This window comes from Balaenoptera physalus, assembly GCF_965194825.1.
Source record: "Balaenoptera physalus genome assembly, chromosome: 7".
In the NCBI taxonomy this organism is placed as follows: Eukaryota; Metazoa; Chordata; class Mammalia; order Artiodactyla; family Balaenopteridae; genus Balaenoptera; species Balaenoptera physalus.
The window spans coordinates 37,487,663-37,502,719 of NC_138886.1; the positions used below are offsets into that span (position 1 = coordinate 37,487,663).

Here is a 15,057-nt window from a genome sequence, read left to right on the forward strand (position 1 = left end):
AATTAGATCATGGAGGGCCAACAGTTCACCACAGAGGCAAAAGCAAAGATGGAACTATAAATCTAACATCTTGAAATATATTGGGGTCCAAGATACTGATCCTGCCAAGTAGCCCTGACAGTAGTGGTTACATAATGCCCAGGAGGAACACAGGGCTGCCAGTCATTAGTTTGACTGAACTGAGCAAATGTTACATGGTTTGTTAATCTTGCCCAGCCCTACAACCTACTGAGGGCTTAAAAAGACTTAAGAATATAGGACTTGGATGTTTCATAAAGCTATTCAGAGTTGCATAGACTCATTAAATGGCCCTATGTCAAGTGGAAATTCAGAATTGCATTGTCTTTGAGACTATGAGACTATTTTTCTGGGGGTGGATAGGTGGGGAGAAGGAAAGTACCTTCAGTTCCACTCTTGGCCAGCAGGTGGTAAGTTGGGCTCAGACCCTATAGACAAGTTAGGGCTAAATAAAACTTTGGAACAGAATAGTAACATTAGTGAGAGGAGGCAGAGGGAAGCATGTACCTTCTGACTTTTTCTCAACCAACTATACAGAGTAGAGCGAATGTTATAGATTGGGAAGAGCACTGGTTTGGGAGTGTGGACTTGACCTCACAGAACCTCACTGTCTTTGAAGAGCTTGATAGCCATAATATCAGGAAAGCAGTGCTATCAACAAGACATAAATTGTTAATGGGGCTGCAAGGAAGGGGAAACCGTACCAAGATAGAAGAATCTGAAAAGGCTGTGGAGGCCGTCTGAGCTGGGGGTTAAAGGAAGGTGGGAGGCTTGACATGGGGTCAGAGCATGCTTAAGAAGCATCAGGTTGACTAGCAAGGGAGTGAATCCTGAGAGGCCAAACCACATTGTGAAGAACCTCAAATGCCAGCTGTGAACTTTAAAGATGTTGTGGGTCCTCTGGGGGTTTAGGCAGGAAAGTAACCGTCAGATTTCAGGGCTAGAGAACTTTTGTGTGTGTGTGTGTGTGTGGCAAAATAACATAAAATTCACACAAAAATTTCCAAGTGTACAGTACAGTATTTGTCAACCACATGTGCATTGTTGTGTATAGACAATTCGCTTTTTTTTCATTCACAGTTCACTTTTTTTTTTTTTTTTTTTGCCTCACAGTGCGGCTTGTGGGATCTTAGTTCTCCGACAAGGGATTGAACCAGGCCCCCTCAGTGAAAGCACTGAATCCTATCCGCTGGACCGCCAGGGAGTTTCCAACAATTCACTTTTTAAAAAACTTTTACTTTTGGGAATTTCCTGGTGGCCCAGTGGTTAGGACTTGGTGCTTTCACTGCCGTGGGCTCGGGTTCAATCCCTGATTGGGGAACTAAGATCTGTGATGCAGCCAAAAATTATATAATATTCCCAATAACCAGAGATAATCATTTTTTTTTTCTTTTTTAGATTGGGGCATGAGGGTAAAGGAGGAGTCAGGAGGAGGCTTCTGGCTTCAGTATTGGGGTGGATGTTGTACACCCCTTCAAAAGGAATTCGCACATTGGAGGACAAGGTTAAAGGGAAAATGAGTAAGTTTTAGACAGGTTGTATATGAGACAATACTAGTAGGTGGTTAGATAGGTGGATCTGAAGCCTAGAGATGGCTAAAAAATGACCCATGTTTTGAAATACGGCACTTAATGGAATGGGTTCAAGACATTATGTTTTTAATGGTATTGGTAAAATTGGATATCTTTTTTGGTGGTTGGGGGAGTTAGATTCTCTCCTCATACTATACTCAAAAATTAGATTAACAATCTAAACATAACATCTATGGGAATTCCTTGGCGGTCCAGTGGTTAGTGCTCTGCCCTTCCACTGCAGGGGGCACGGGTTCAGTCCCTGGTTGGGGAACTAAAATCCCACATGCTGCACGGCACGGCCAAAAATAAAAAAACAAACATCCATGGGGGTGCTAGAAGAAAGTGCTTTAGAATCCATAAGGGAACATGTTGGTAGATTTAAACTTTGGCATGGTAAAAATCGCTTTAAAATTAGAAAGTAAGCTACAGATTGGGAGAAACTATTTGCAGCATATGTAACAGGTTGAGTTAATATCTGTGACAGGATAATACCATTCCCGAACCCCCCCACCAATGCCCACGTCCTAATCCTTGGCACCCGTGAATATATTGTGCTACATGGCAAAAGGGAATTAAAGTTGCAGATGGAATTAAGGTTGCTAGCCAAATAACTTTAAGATAGGAAGAATATCTTGGATTATTGAGGTGGGTCCAGTGTAATTAAAAGTGTCCTGAAAAGTGGGAGAGGGAGGAAAAAGTGATGTGATGTGAGAAGAACTTGACTTGCCTTTGCTAGCTTTGAAGATGGAGGAGGAGGGCCAATAGCCAAGGAATGTGGGCAGCTTCTAGAAGCTGGGAAAGACCAGGAATGAATCCTACCCAGTGCCTACAGAAAGGAATGCGGCCCTGCCAACCTCTTGATTTTAGCCCTGTGAGACATATATCAGACTTCTAATAAAATCAATTTATGTTGTTTTGTGATAATTTGTTATGGCAGCAGTAGAAAAGTAATAAAATACCCAACAAACAGTGCAGTAGAAACATGGGTATAAGATATGAACAGGCAATTATAGAAGAAATCCAGCGACTGCTAAACATATGAAAAGGGACTTGTTTTTGTGGCCTTGGGGATGCATGAGCTAAACTAGAGAGAGGAAAGAGCAGAGGGCTGACAAGAATTGGCTAGAAACGTATGTGGGGAACTTGTGTATCAAGTATGTGAAGAAGGGGACCATACCCAGGACCAAGAGCAGCTGCCTAGACCCAGACCAGTTCTGCTCGTGTGAATGGATATATTTTTCTTCTGTTGACTTGCTGTGAAGCTTTTCTCAAGGGCAGCATTGGTCTGTGCTCCCCTGGCCTTAACAGCTTCACCCTGTAGAGTGAGGACTCCAGGTTGTAGACTCCAGGTTGATCATCTGTGAACAGCTTGAAAAGAAAGTTAAGCCTATAGAATCCTGAGCTCTCTACTTCTGGGACCTGATCCTGAGGAGATACAGCTGCAGCAGAATAGGGAACCGTCATTCCCAGTACCCCAGACTCCAAAAAAGACATGAGTGGGATTTGTCTAGTTCAGCTAGTTTATTAGGATTTCCTTTGTGTCTCCACCCCCCAACTGGTTTGGCTTCAGGTCTTGGGGTACTTATATTGGGTGCCAGTACTACCAGCCTTTTCTCTGCTGACTGGATTTGGTGGGCAGGGGTCCATGGGTACCCAGAAATTTGGCTAACATGCTTTGGAGACCCCTGGTAAGGAGAGCCTGAGGTGTGGGGGAGGAAAGACGCTTCTGGGCCCAAGGGCAGTGCTTACAATGCCGAGGGGCCAGGGTGTCACCAGCTCCCAGCCTTGCCCCTCTCTGATCTTGGGAACCTGAAGCCTTTGAGTGAGGCTGCAGGGCGAGAGCAGTGTGTCGAGAGCTCTGGTCCCTGTGCTGAGATCTTTGCGAAAGTCTGCTTACAGGGACCTCTGCTAGTCTGGCCTGGGCTAGGTGGCTTTTCCCTGTAACTGTGGTTGACCCCAATTTTGCATCCCCTTCTCCGTGGTCTCCTTCTTTGGGTTTCCTGGGGCTCTCTCTCTTTTTGGCTGAAGATAGGGCTGAAGCCTTGTCCTGTCTCTTGCCTGAGGCTGGAACCTCAGGGTATGAGGGCTCTTCCAGGCCTGGGCAGTGAACACATGACCCCTGGGATGAGATCTGGGACACCATCTTCACGTTCATTCTTTGCTCTTTCTGAGACCCTTGTTCTGCCCTGCCAGACTTCCACAGCTGAGGTTGGATAGAGGAGTGGGAGTGATAACAGTGGGGGACCTGGACAGGCTGAGTTACTGTGCTCTGAGGTTTTGGGGGATGACAGCTTGAAGAGTTGGGGCACAGACTGAGGGGATGAATCTGCTGTGGTGGGCAAGAAGAGAGTCTCCGGGTGGCTTGAGTTGTGGAGCTCAGGGCAGGGGAGCTGCCAAATGATTGACTTGGGCCAAGAGATCTGGAAGCAGGGCTCTGCTGTAGTTTCTTCAGCCTGAGTTCCAACTCTTTACTCCAGTGCCAGGCCTGGATCTCAGAGTGGGTGGGCACCTTTGGGACAGCCTCACCCTGGGAGGATGGAGTCTCTGCCTTAGCCCCTGGGAGCAGCTCTCCTTTGGGTAGGCCAGGCTGGTTGGACTCAATCTTCAGAGCCTCAGCTTGGGTGGGAGACCAGGGTATTGGCTGGAGGGGGTCCACTGCTGGAAGGCTGGGGTCCTGGGGGATCCCTCTTTGTTGTACATTCCTCCACACAAACTCAAGGTCAATGTGTGGATCTGGTAGAGGAGCCGAGAGTAACCTGGGGGTTGGGGCTGGGAGTTCAATGGTCCAGCAGTTCTCTCTCTGCTCCACTGTTTCCCCCTCAGGTTTACAGTTGCATTGGTCTCCAATAGGCTCACTTGTGTGAGACTTTGACATAGAGTTTGGGTGTGGGCTGGGACCCCACAATGGGGACACAGGAACACAACAGGTTTCTTTCTGCTCCATGTCCCCCCCAGTAGGCTCAGAGTCAGACTGGACTCCCAAGGGGTTGGCTCCACGTGGGTCTTGGGGTAAGTTGCAAGCTGGGAGCTCAGAGGCCCAGGAGTTCTTTCGCCTTTCTATGTCCCCACATGTAGCTTCAGAATCAAACAGGACCCCCATAGGGCTAGCTCTGAGGGAATCCAGTACAAGAACTGCGGGTGGGCTGAAGGCCAGAGACGGCGATTCAAAAGCCCAGGAATTCCGGGAATGAACAGTGTCCTTCCATGCAGTTTGTGACCCAGTGAGCCCTCCCACAGGATGGATTCTGTGGGGTTCTAGAATAGGAGCTAGAGATGGGCTGTGGCCAGGTCCTGGAGATTCTGAGGTCCAGAGGTTGTCTGTCTGCCTCATGGCCTCCCACAAAGCTTTGGACTCAGACAAGACTGCCTGGGCACCCGTTCCTAGGGACTCCAGCAGAGAGGCTGAGGGAAGGCTGGGAGATGAAACTGGGTCTGCAGAGACCCAAATATTTTCTCTACTCTGCGTGCCCTTCCACGGAGTCTCAGATCCTGATGGGACACATGCAGGCATGGTTCCATGGAGTCCTGGGTCGACGTCCAAGGCTGGGGGCTCAAAGGCCCAAAGGTTTGTTGAATTTTCTCTGCATCTCCACTGGGGCTCATATCCAGATGGATCTCCCAGGGGACTGCCTCCCTGGAGTTCTGGCAGGGGATGTGGGGGAGGGCAGGGGGCTGGCGTTGGGGGCTGAAAGGCTTGAGTACTCTCTTTATGTCCTGTGGTTCCCCACTGAGTCTCATATACAGGTGGAACTTCCAGGGTGCTGGTTCCTTGAGGCTCTGCCATGGGGGCTACAGATTGGCAAGGGACTGAGGTCGGAGGCTCAGAGATCTGAGGATTCTCTCTTTGCCTTGTGGTTTCCCAGAGGGCCTCAGGTCCAGAGAGGCCTCCTATAGGGCTGACTCCCTGGCATTCTGGCAGAGAAGCGGGGGTTAGGCTGGGAGCTGGCATTGCTGGCTCAGGGGTTTTGGGGTCCTCATTTTGCCCCATGGTCCTCCATGGGGCCTCAGACCTAGTTAGGGCTCCCGGAAGGCTAGCGGGATTTTCTGCGACGGAGGCAGAGAGTGAGTCTGGAACGTGTTGTTGGAGGCCAGGATCCCACGGCACCTTCCACCAGACCTCAGATGAATGGAAGAGTTTGGAGGGCCTGGTTCTTTGGAGGTTAGGCTGTGGGTGCAGGGCTTGATCCTCAGAGACCCAAGGGACCTCTCTCTGCTGTGTAAGCCACTGTGTATTTGCCTCAGTGCCAGATAGGACTCTCTTATGGTCCATGGGAAAGGATTTAAGATGGAGGGGAAGTGATGGGACAGGAGGGGAAGATGGGGAGGGTAGTTGCTGAGGGTCAGAGGCCATTCCTTCCAGATCTGCTGTAGTATGGACTTCATGTGTAGGAAGTGGGGTTGGGGAGCAATACTGGGGAAGCAGCAATACTGGGGTTCTAGGCAGGAAGGCAAACTTGTTAAAGAAGACAGAAGGACTGACAGACAACTTCAGGGGAGAGAGGCCACCTGAGCTCAGGAAGATGGCCTCCAAGGACTCACTGTGCAGAGAGGGGAGACCCCAGAAGAGCTGGCTTTTTCTCTGCTGTAGGTGGCTCCCTGATGCTGTCTTGTGCCTCACAGGCAGGTTGGTCAAGATCTGAAAGGTGGGGAAGGATCTGGAAGGGTTTGGGGTCTGCGTGAGTACTTGCTCTAGTGTCCCTACGGCCTTGTGGAGGCCCTCAGAATCACAGGATGGCTGGGATAGGGCTGTGGTGGCTTGTTCTCCAATAGGAGCTTCTTTGGGAAGAGAACATGGCTTCAGTGGATCCAGAGGTGCCTCCTCTTCTTCCTTCTCCTCCTCTTCTTCTTCCTCCCCTGACTTCTGCTTCCACAGGCGATCAAGGAAAGCCACGCGGTACAGAAGTGGTAGGCCCTGGGGAGTGGAGAAAGACAATCAGGCATGAAGCCTTTTTCAGAGACACAAGATGTACCGTTAAGCCCTCAGTCTTTGTTCTACACCCAGAGTGAACAGTTACTCACTGGGGCCCACATCTGTGGACAATAGTCACTTACCCATCTGGTGTTAATGGCCATTACCCAACTACATTTGGAGATCTGCATTCCCTTACATAACCCCACATCTAGGGTCAATGATCATTCAGCTGGCTTGAAATCTAGTGTTAATGGTCACTCACCCAGCCTCACATTTAAGGCTTATAGTCACTCCTTTGAGCCCACATCGATGTCAGTGATTCCTCACCTGAACTCATGTGGTGAGTCATTTACCCAGCTGCACACCTATGTCACCCACCTTGCCTTGCATCTTGTCCCCAGAGTACCAGGGCTGAAGCTGTCGCCATCTCCCAAGCTGCCACCACCTCTGGATCTGCCAAACCACGAACAAGAATAGTGTTATCAGGTTCCCTGGACTCAGGAGGCAGCTGCTGCCACAGTGCCTGCAGGCCAGGGCATGGGTCAACTGGCCCCAGAGAAGCCCCATGTCCCCCTCAGCCCCAAGCAGGCCCTCTGGCAGCCATTCCATTTTCCTCAGCCTAGTGGCAGTTTACCCTGAGGTCATCACTGCATCACAGAACAAAGAACTCCCATCCCCCACATACCTAACAGCAGTCTCTGTGAATTTAGGGCCCAAAAATTGCACCCACCAGACAACTCATACTTTATTCAGTGAAAGCTTAGTGATCCCCTTTTGTCTTGATTACCAAGGTCAGAATTATCTTCAGGCATTGTGGTTGAGAACATGGATTCTAGCATCAAACTACCTTATTCAAATCCTAGCTCTGCCACTTCCTACCTGTGAAATCTCAAACTACTTTATCTTTCAGTGCCTCAGTTATCTCATCTGTAAAATGGGGATAATATTATTACTTACCACATAGGGTTGTTTTGAGGGTTAAATGAAAACATTTATATGCTTAGAGTAGTACATAGTATATGCTATGTTAAAATATTATTTCTTTTGTTGCCATAAATGATCAATAACCAATCTATAACAAGAATAGAGGAGAGTTTTATTTGAGCCAAGCTGAAGACTAGCCCAGGAGACAGCCTCTCAGATAGCTCTGAGGAACTGCTCCCAAGAAGCCCGGTTTCCAGCACAGCTTTATATCTTGTCAGAACAAAGGACATCAAACATGACAGGGGTACATTCCTTCAACGTTTCAAAAACGACAGATTAGCTCGTACACAGCAAGTCAGCATGATCTTGGTGCCTGGGAAGGGAGCCTTATCGTCAAAGGAGTACTAGCATTGACATCCTGGGAAGGAAGGCATTTATCTCTAATTTCATAACAGATATTCTTTACTTCTGGACAATACACCCTTTTCTTTAATGGTTAAAGCAGATGTGCAATGTATGTTTGATAGACCACAAGACAGGCTTGTAGTTAGTATAAAGTTCAAGTCAAATCATATATAAGCCAGAATGACTTCCCTATACCACAGTATATGAAAATTTCTTCCATCACTTTTAAGGTTCCTGATTATATGCCTCATTCCATCTTTAATAGATGGAGCCTGTTTCCTCTTTTACATCTCATGTCTTTAGGTTGCCCGAGAACTTTTTCACAAATATTCATGTTAAGGATGACAAATCAAACGTGCTTAACCCTTTTTTTTTTTTCATTTGCCCCTCTTTTCCCTAAAACCACTACTCTGTTTCATGTCAACTCCTCTTTTTAGTGTCAAACTTCAATATCTGCCTTTGCAGTACAATTCAATGCCTCTCTTCTCACCCTATCCCCCATCAACTGCCAGCTTAGTCTGGTAGAAAGAGCGCTGAGCTGAAGTTGAGGAGACTTGGATTTTCTAGCTCTGTCACTGTTTGGCCACGTAATCTTGGGCAAGAAAGTTTTCTCCATTGGTACCATGATTTGGACTAGATTTATTCATCCACTCATTCAGAAAATATTTATTAAGTGCTTACTATGGATCAGGTATCATGCTCAGTCTTGAGGAGGCAGAAGTAAGACAGGGTCTCTGTGCTAAAGTAGGTCCCATTTCAGTGAGGGAAACAGTCAAATAATAGACAATTAAAATAGAGATATGTACAGGGTATTAAGGGGGGTGGAGGACATCTAACCACCTTGGGGAAGGGGGTTGCTTGTCAGGGGGTGCTTCCCTTAAGAGATGACCAGTGCTTGGTTTGAGGAATCAAGAAAATGAGAGCGTAGGGAAGAGAGGACAATCCAAGCAGTAGAAACAGCCTGTGTATAAAGGTGGTGGGTCAGAGAAAGCATGTCCCATTAGGGAAATTGAAGGTGTTTCAGTGCAGCTGTAGTATTAGTTGGGGGTTGGGGAAGCAGTAGGATAGACAAGATCACAAAGGGCCCTGAATACCAGACTAAGAAGTTGGAAATTTATCCTGAAGGTGATGGGAAATAATTGAAAATTTTTGAGCAGGGAAGAGACAAGATCAAGTTTGTGTCTTGGAAAGAACACTCTGACTATATTGAGGGCAAAGAGATTGAAGGCAAGAGATTGGTTAGGGAAACTTTGCTTTAGTTTAGGCAAAATGAAAGATGAGGCCTGAACCAAGGCAGTGATGGTGGGAATGGAGAATAACAGGTTCAAGTAGAATTCTAAAGTTATAATTGATTAGACTTAGTTACCAGTGGGATAGGGTGGAGTAGAGAGGGAGTTGAGAATGACTCTAGGGATTCTGACTTGGGGAACTGGGTGTGTATGTTAGTGACATTTTACTGAGATAAGTAACACAAACCTGGTAACCAGTTTAGGGTGAGGGGACAATGTGTTCCATTTTAGACATTTGCATTTGAGGCTCCTGTGACAAGGAAATGTCAGGCAGGAGGCAGATAGATACATGTATCTGAAGCTTGGGAAAGTAGTCTGTGGGGGAGATATAAATTTGACAGCTACCAGTATATATGTAGCAGCTGAAACCATAAAACGGCTTAAAGATACATACTGATATATAACATTTGGCTCAGACAATGTGGCCAGCAGTTTTTTGTTTGTTTTTTTTAAACTTGAACGGTCAACATTATAAGATTAGTAGATTGTACGTAATAATATTTTTGGCTTAAAATCTGGCAACATAGGGCTCTCATTCCCACAAAGTAAAGACCATTTATTTATTTATTAATAAATTTATTTATTTTATTTATTTATTTTTGGCCACGTCGGGTCTTTGTTGCTGTGTGTGGGCTTTCTCTAGTTGCAGTGAGCGGGGCTACTCTTCGTTGCGGTGCACGGGCTTCTCATTGCGGTGGCTTCTCTTGTTGCAGAGCATGGGCTCTAGGCGCAGCCTCAGTAGTTGTGGCGCATGGGCCTAGTTGCTCCGCAGCATGTGGGATCTTCCCAGACCAGGGATCGAAGCCGTGTCCCCTGCATTGGCAGGAGGATTCCTAAACACTACGCTACCAGGGAAGCCCAGTAAAGACCATTTAGAGCTAAGTAGCAGGTGCCCCCTTAGTGACCATGTGCTTTCCAGTTCACCATGTTCTCTTTGTTAAAGCCGAGGCTAAGGGCTAGTTGCTGTTTATTATTGTGCCTATGATTTTGTTGTTTTCTTACACTTGTCTATTTTTAGTCATTTGCATTACCTGCCTGGTATCTGAGTTTCCTACCTCTGGATGAATAAAATAAGTTGAGTTCTGATAGGAAATAGAGAAGGCAATGCTGAATTCTGTGCTAATTTACATTTATGGCAGGATAATCTACCAAGTTGCTGTCTGCTACTCATTGCCAAAAGAGACACTCAGTAGGCTAAAAAGGTAACTTTGCTCTCCTCTCTTCCAGGAATTCTAGATTTCTTGTCTCATGGAACAGTTAATGGATTTTGAGTTTTCTAGTCCCAAACTAAAGTTGCAGTACACCTGTTCTACAACCTTATCCAGGCTCTTGTGTGGCAGGAGAATTTAATTTAGCTGGGTGCTCTTCAGGAGGAGATGGAGGAGATGCTGGCTGGAAAGAAGAGGAGTTGCCCAAGGATAGCAGTGGTTTCAGGGACCTGAGAAAAGAGATGTTGCAATAGGCTCCATGAGTGACAGAAGTAAATTAGGAGGCAGCAGGACTTCTGATGGGGAGAGCTGATTTAATAGTTAGGGCACTAAACATCTAGTACATAGTCTTGGGAACCGCAGCAAAAGATGCTGATATATATACTTGGTAGAGATGCTGTGGAGCCATTTGCCTTTGAATGGACTGTATGAGTTTAGATAATGCACAGCCCAGTGGCAACCATGACAGGATCAAGACCCAAGTTTCTTCCCTATGTGGTTTTTTTTTTTTTTGGTCAGTGTATATCACATTAAAGAGGGGAAACGCCCCCTTCCCGACCCAAATCATGATTAATATTAGATGTCTTCCAACCCTGGTAAATGAGAGTTTCGAACCAGGTTTAATTTAATTTAGAAAAATTAAGTAATGTGATGTTTCTTGTGTTTCGGTGTTGTGGAACAAATTTATACTCTAACATTTATTATCTCATTTAATCTTTACAACTCTTTGAAGTAGGTATTGTTATATTCTTTCACATAGGGGAAACTGAGACACAAAGGAATTAACATATGTTAACTATTATCATTATTATTATATCTATATATCCATAGATATGTAGATATCCCAGAAGGCAGAGTTAGGGACTGAGAACCCCCTTGTGTTGTGAGGAATCATTTGTATGTGACAGAAATTAAAATCCAGGGACTTCCCTGGTGGTCCAGTTGGCAAGACTCCATGCTCCCAATGCAGGGGGCCCAGATTCGATCCCTTGTTGGGGAACTAGATCTTGCATGCATGCCGCAGCTAAGAGTTAGCACGCCGCAACTAAGAAGCCTGCATGCTGCAACTAAAAATATCCTGCATGCCACAACTAAAGATCCTGTGTGCCGCAACTAAGACCCGGTGCAGCCAAAATAAGTAAATAAATAAATATTTTTTAAAAAAGAAATTAAAATCCAATTTAATCCAAATTAAAATCTGGTGTAAACAAATGGGAATGTATTGACTCATATCTGAACAATCCAGGGGTAGGGTTGGCTTCAGGCAACTGGATTGATGCAGGGATTCAATTCGATGTCATCGGGATTCAGTTTTCATTTCTTTTTCTTTTTTTTTTTTAAGATTTATTTATTTTCATATATTTATTTATCTCTTTACTTAGGCTGTGGCAGGTCTTAGTTGCGGCACACGGGATCATCGTTGCAGCATGCGGAATCTTTATTTGCGGCATGCGAACTCTTAGTTGGGGCATGCATGTGGGATCTAGTTCCCTGACAAGGGATCGAATCCGGGCCCCCTGCCTTGGGAGCGCAGAGTCTTTTTTTTTTTTTTTAAAGCAATATCTTTTTAAAAATAATTAATTAATTAATTTTTGGCTGCGTTGGGTCTTCGTTGCTGCACGCAGTGCTTTCTCTAGTTGTGGCGAGCGGGGGCTACTCTTCATTGCAGTGCACGGGCTTCTCATTGTGGTAGCTTCTCTTGTTGCGGAGCACGGGCTCTAGGCACATGGGCCTCAGTAGTTGTGGCTCGCGGGCTCTAGAGCGCAGGCTCAGTAGTTTTGGCACATGGGCTTAGTTGCTCCGCGGCATGTGGGATCTTCCCGGACCAGGGCTCGAACCTGTGTCCCCTGCATTGGCAGGCAGATTCTTAACCACCGCACCACCAGGGAAGTCCCTGGGAGCACAGAGTCTTAGCCACTGGACCACCAGGGAAGTCCCTGACTCTCTGTCTTCTGTGCTGACTTTATTTTTAGGTATTGTGTGGTAACAAGTTCAAGTGAAGCTGAAAATGTGGTGTTGCTATGACAATATTGTCTTTATGGGTTCCAGCTGGTCATGCATACATATTGAACTACTCACTGAACTGTACACAGGGGAATAGGATGCTTCTTCTGGCAGGTCTGAGTCACATAAACATCCTTGGAGTAAGGGTATGGAGGGAAGAACACTATCTGCACATGGCCTGAGACCGAAGAAGTGGGGGTCTGGTCGTTCCTCCAGAAAACATAGACATCCTGTTTCCAGAAAGGTGTATGCATGCTGGTATCAAAACAGAATAATAGAGATGTCCATTACAGCTGTAACTAGCCCATTCTGTTTTCTGGCCCAGAGCCATGCCAGATCTTTTGGGATCTGAGGCTTAAGTTAAAATGTGAATGCAGATCCTATGAAGGTTGGTGAAGGGGCTGGATGGGGCCTAGGGCAGAGATCTTGAAGGAGGGAAATCTATGGGAAACCCAGACATCTGTGTGGATAACCTATTAAATGACCTAGACTCCCAATTCCTAGACCTTTACATCTCAGAGTCCTTTACCTCTGCTCCAATCCAGCTCTATGGCCATATCTGAAGCATCATCATCAGGAACCACTCTGCCTTCTGTCTTGCATCACCCTCTGATTTCAACCTCCAGACTTGTCCTAAAATACCAACTCTTCAACCTTGTCAGGAGTTTAGCCCACTGCTCTTTCCACTTTTTTCCCTGTCCATAAGAAACCTCTTGCCTGGGCTTCCCTGGTGGCGCAGTGGTTGAGAGTCTGCCTGCCAATGCTAGGAGACACGGGTTCGAGCCCTGGTCTGGAAAGATCTCACATGCTGCGGAGCAGCTGGGCCCGTGAGCCACAACTACTGAGCCTGCGCGTCTGGAGCCTGTGCTCCGCAACGAGAGAGGCCGCGATAGTGAGAGGCCCGCGCACCGCGATGAGGAGTGGCCCCCGCTTGCCGCAACTGGAGAAAGCCCTCACACAGAAACAAAGACCCAACACAGCCAAAATAAATAAATAAATAAATAAATATTTTTTAAAAAAAACAAAAAAAGAAACCTCTTGCCTTTATTTCCTCCCTCTCCAAGATAGACTTCATGGTTCGTTACCTAATCAACATCTATCAATTCATTCTCCTTTCATCATTTCCACCTGGCAAAATCCCAACTCTGCCTCTACCGGAACTGCCCTCTAGAAAGGCAGAGGTCAGCATTATTGGATAAAATCACACTTATAGGTAAGTTGGTGGCCACCATAAACTTACGGTCTACAACTAATGGGCAACTCCATCATCACTTGAAATACATTTATTTATGCATTCCATTTATTAAGTGCCTGCTATGTGCTGGGCACTGTTCTAAGTGTTTGGGATACATGGGTGATCAAACCAGGCAAAGCTTCCTGGGAATTACCTGGCGGTCCAGTGGTTAGTTACGTCATTTATTCCTTAGTAAACTCTCCCATCCTACTCAAAATAAATTCAAACCTTCTTTACTTTCCTCAACTTCTCTTTCTCCTGGACCCTAGCAGATATGGCAGACCTCTACTTTTCAGAGGAACCAGGAGCCATCCAATGGGAACTTTTCATCATCAAAAACCATTGCCTCCCATTTCCTTTCTTCCTGCTAGAGTGAAAGGTGTGTTCCTCTGTGAGACCTTCCTTGACCCTCCCAAGCTAGGACGGGTGCCCTTATCTTCCCCTCCCCCACCGGCACTTTCCACACTAGATTGTAACTGGTGTCTTAATTATCCGGTCTACCACGTTCACCGCTTTAACCCAAGCATCTGGCGCTTAGTATCTGGTTGGAGCTCAGTACCCTCAGGGTGAACGAATGAAAGGGCGAGAGTTCTGGGAGAGGGCCTGCTGCGGGGCGGGGCCTGCTCCGGGGAGGGCGCGGGGGGCGGGGCAGGGCGGGGGCAGCCTCAGGGCTGTCCCCTCAGGCTTCTTGGAGGTCGCCTCCAGGCGACACCTCAGGACGCTGAAGTAAGCATCCTAGAGACCAGAACTCACAGCCAAGATTCGGGTGAGGCTTTTCGGACGCCCCAGCGCCGGTTCCGCGGCAGGACTCCTTCATACGTGGGGCCTCTGGAGGGGGCGGCTGCGCCCAGGTCCCGCCGCGGAGCCTGCCAGCGTCCACGCGCGGCCGTGGCTTCGGCTTCCTAAGCTACCCCACTGGTTTTTCTCCCTTTCCCTCCGCCTCACCTCTCCCCTTCCCTGACCGCTCTTTCCTCTCCCCCCTTTCCCCTTCCCACCTCCTCCAGAGGGATGCCGAGTAAAGGGCCTGGCCAGCAACCCAGCTCCAGCGGCCGCGTGGGCTCGGCACGCTCTTGTCCCCTGCCCCTGAGGGGACCAGTGTCCTGAAAATGTCAGGACTGGTCAGGACAGTGAGACCTGACGGAACCGCCGCTCCGGGGGCGGCCAGCGTCCTCAGGAGGGTGGTGCTTACTGTCCGGGAGGAGTTGTTTCAGGCGGGATGACGGCAGCGGGGAGGCCGCGGGGCCGGGGCATTGGGAGCGGAGGGCGGAGCCGGGCGCGGCCCGTTAGCCCGGCTGTGGGCGGGCCGAGGTGAGGCCGAGTCCTGAGGGCCCGCAGGACAGGCTTCTACAAGGCAGGAAGATCCGAGGCCACTGCTCTCACATCTCAGGTGCTGGTCCTTTGCTGCGTTTGTTGGGGGCTTACTATGTGTCAGGTCCTGTATTTGATAGGAACTCTAGCTATGTCCCGCTTGAGGTAAGAGGAAATGTTA

At 47.6% G+C, this 15,057-nt stretch overlaps 2 protein-coding genes across 7 annotated transcripts in view; one reads left to right on the forward strand and one right to left on the reverse strand.

Moving 5' to 3' along the window:
* Positions 1 to 986: 986 nt before the first annotated feature.
* Positions 987 to 14,817, reverse strand: SPATA31G1 (SPATA31 subfamily G member 1). Of its 4 annotated transcripts, none has more exons than XM_082468380.1 (3): positions 14,758 to 14,817; positions 6,883 to 6,957; positions 987 to 6,504 (listed from the first exon to the last, which is right to left on the reverse strand). In XM_082468380.1, the coding sequence occupies exons 2-3, from the start codon at positions 6,892 to 6,894 to the stop codon at positions 3,193 to 3,195; spliced, it is 3,324 nt and encodes a 1,107-aa protein (XP_082324506.1). In that variant the 5' UTR covers positions 6,895 to 6,957; positions 14,758 to 14,817; the 3' UTR covers positions 987 to 3,192. The 4 variants fall into 4 exon arrangements, with proteins under 4 accessions (XP_082324506.1, XP_082324504.1, XP_082324507.1 ...); XM_082468378.1 differs by having other exon boundaries at positions 6,883 to 12,589; positions 14,758 to 14,807; XM_082468381.1 differs by lacking the exon at positions 14,758 to 14,817 and adding an exon at positions 14,564 to 14,624.
* The window catches only part of LOC309663854 (uncharacterized protein), a 66,668-nt gene continuing 65,841 nt past the window's right edge, over positions 14,231 to 15,057 (forward strand). Inside the window, exon 1 of one of the 3 annotated variants that reach the window (XM_082468471.1) lies at positions 14,231 to 14,334. Coding sequence is in view for 1 of the 3 variants with exons in the window: in XM_082468470.1 (XP_082324596.1) it covers positions 14,992 to 15,041 (50 nt within the window). In the remaining 2 variants the exon portion in view is untranslated. Of the gene's footprint in view, positions 14,335 to 14,871; positions 15,042 to 15,057 lie in introns of those variants that run through there. The other 2 variants (XM_082468472.1, XM_082468470.1) reach the window with 2 other exon arrangements.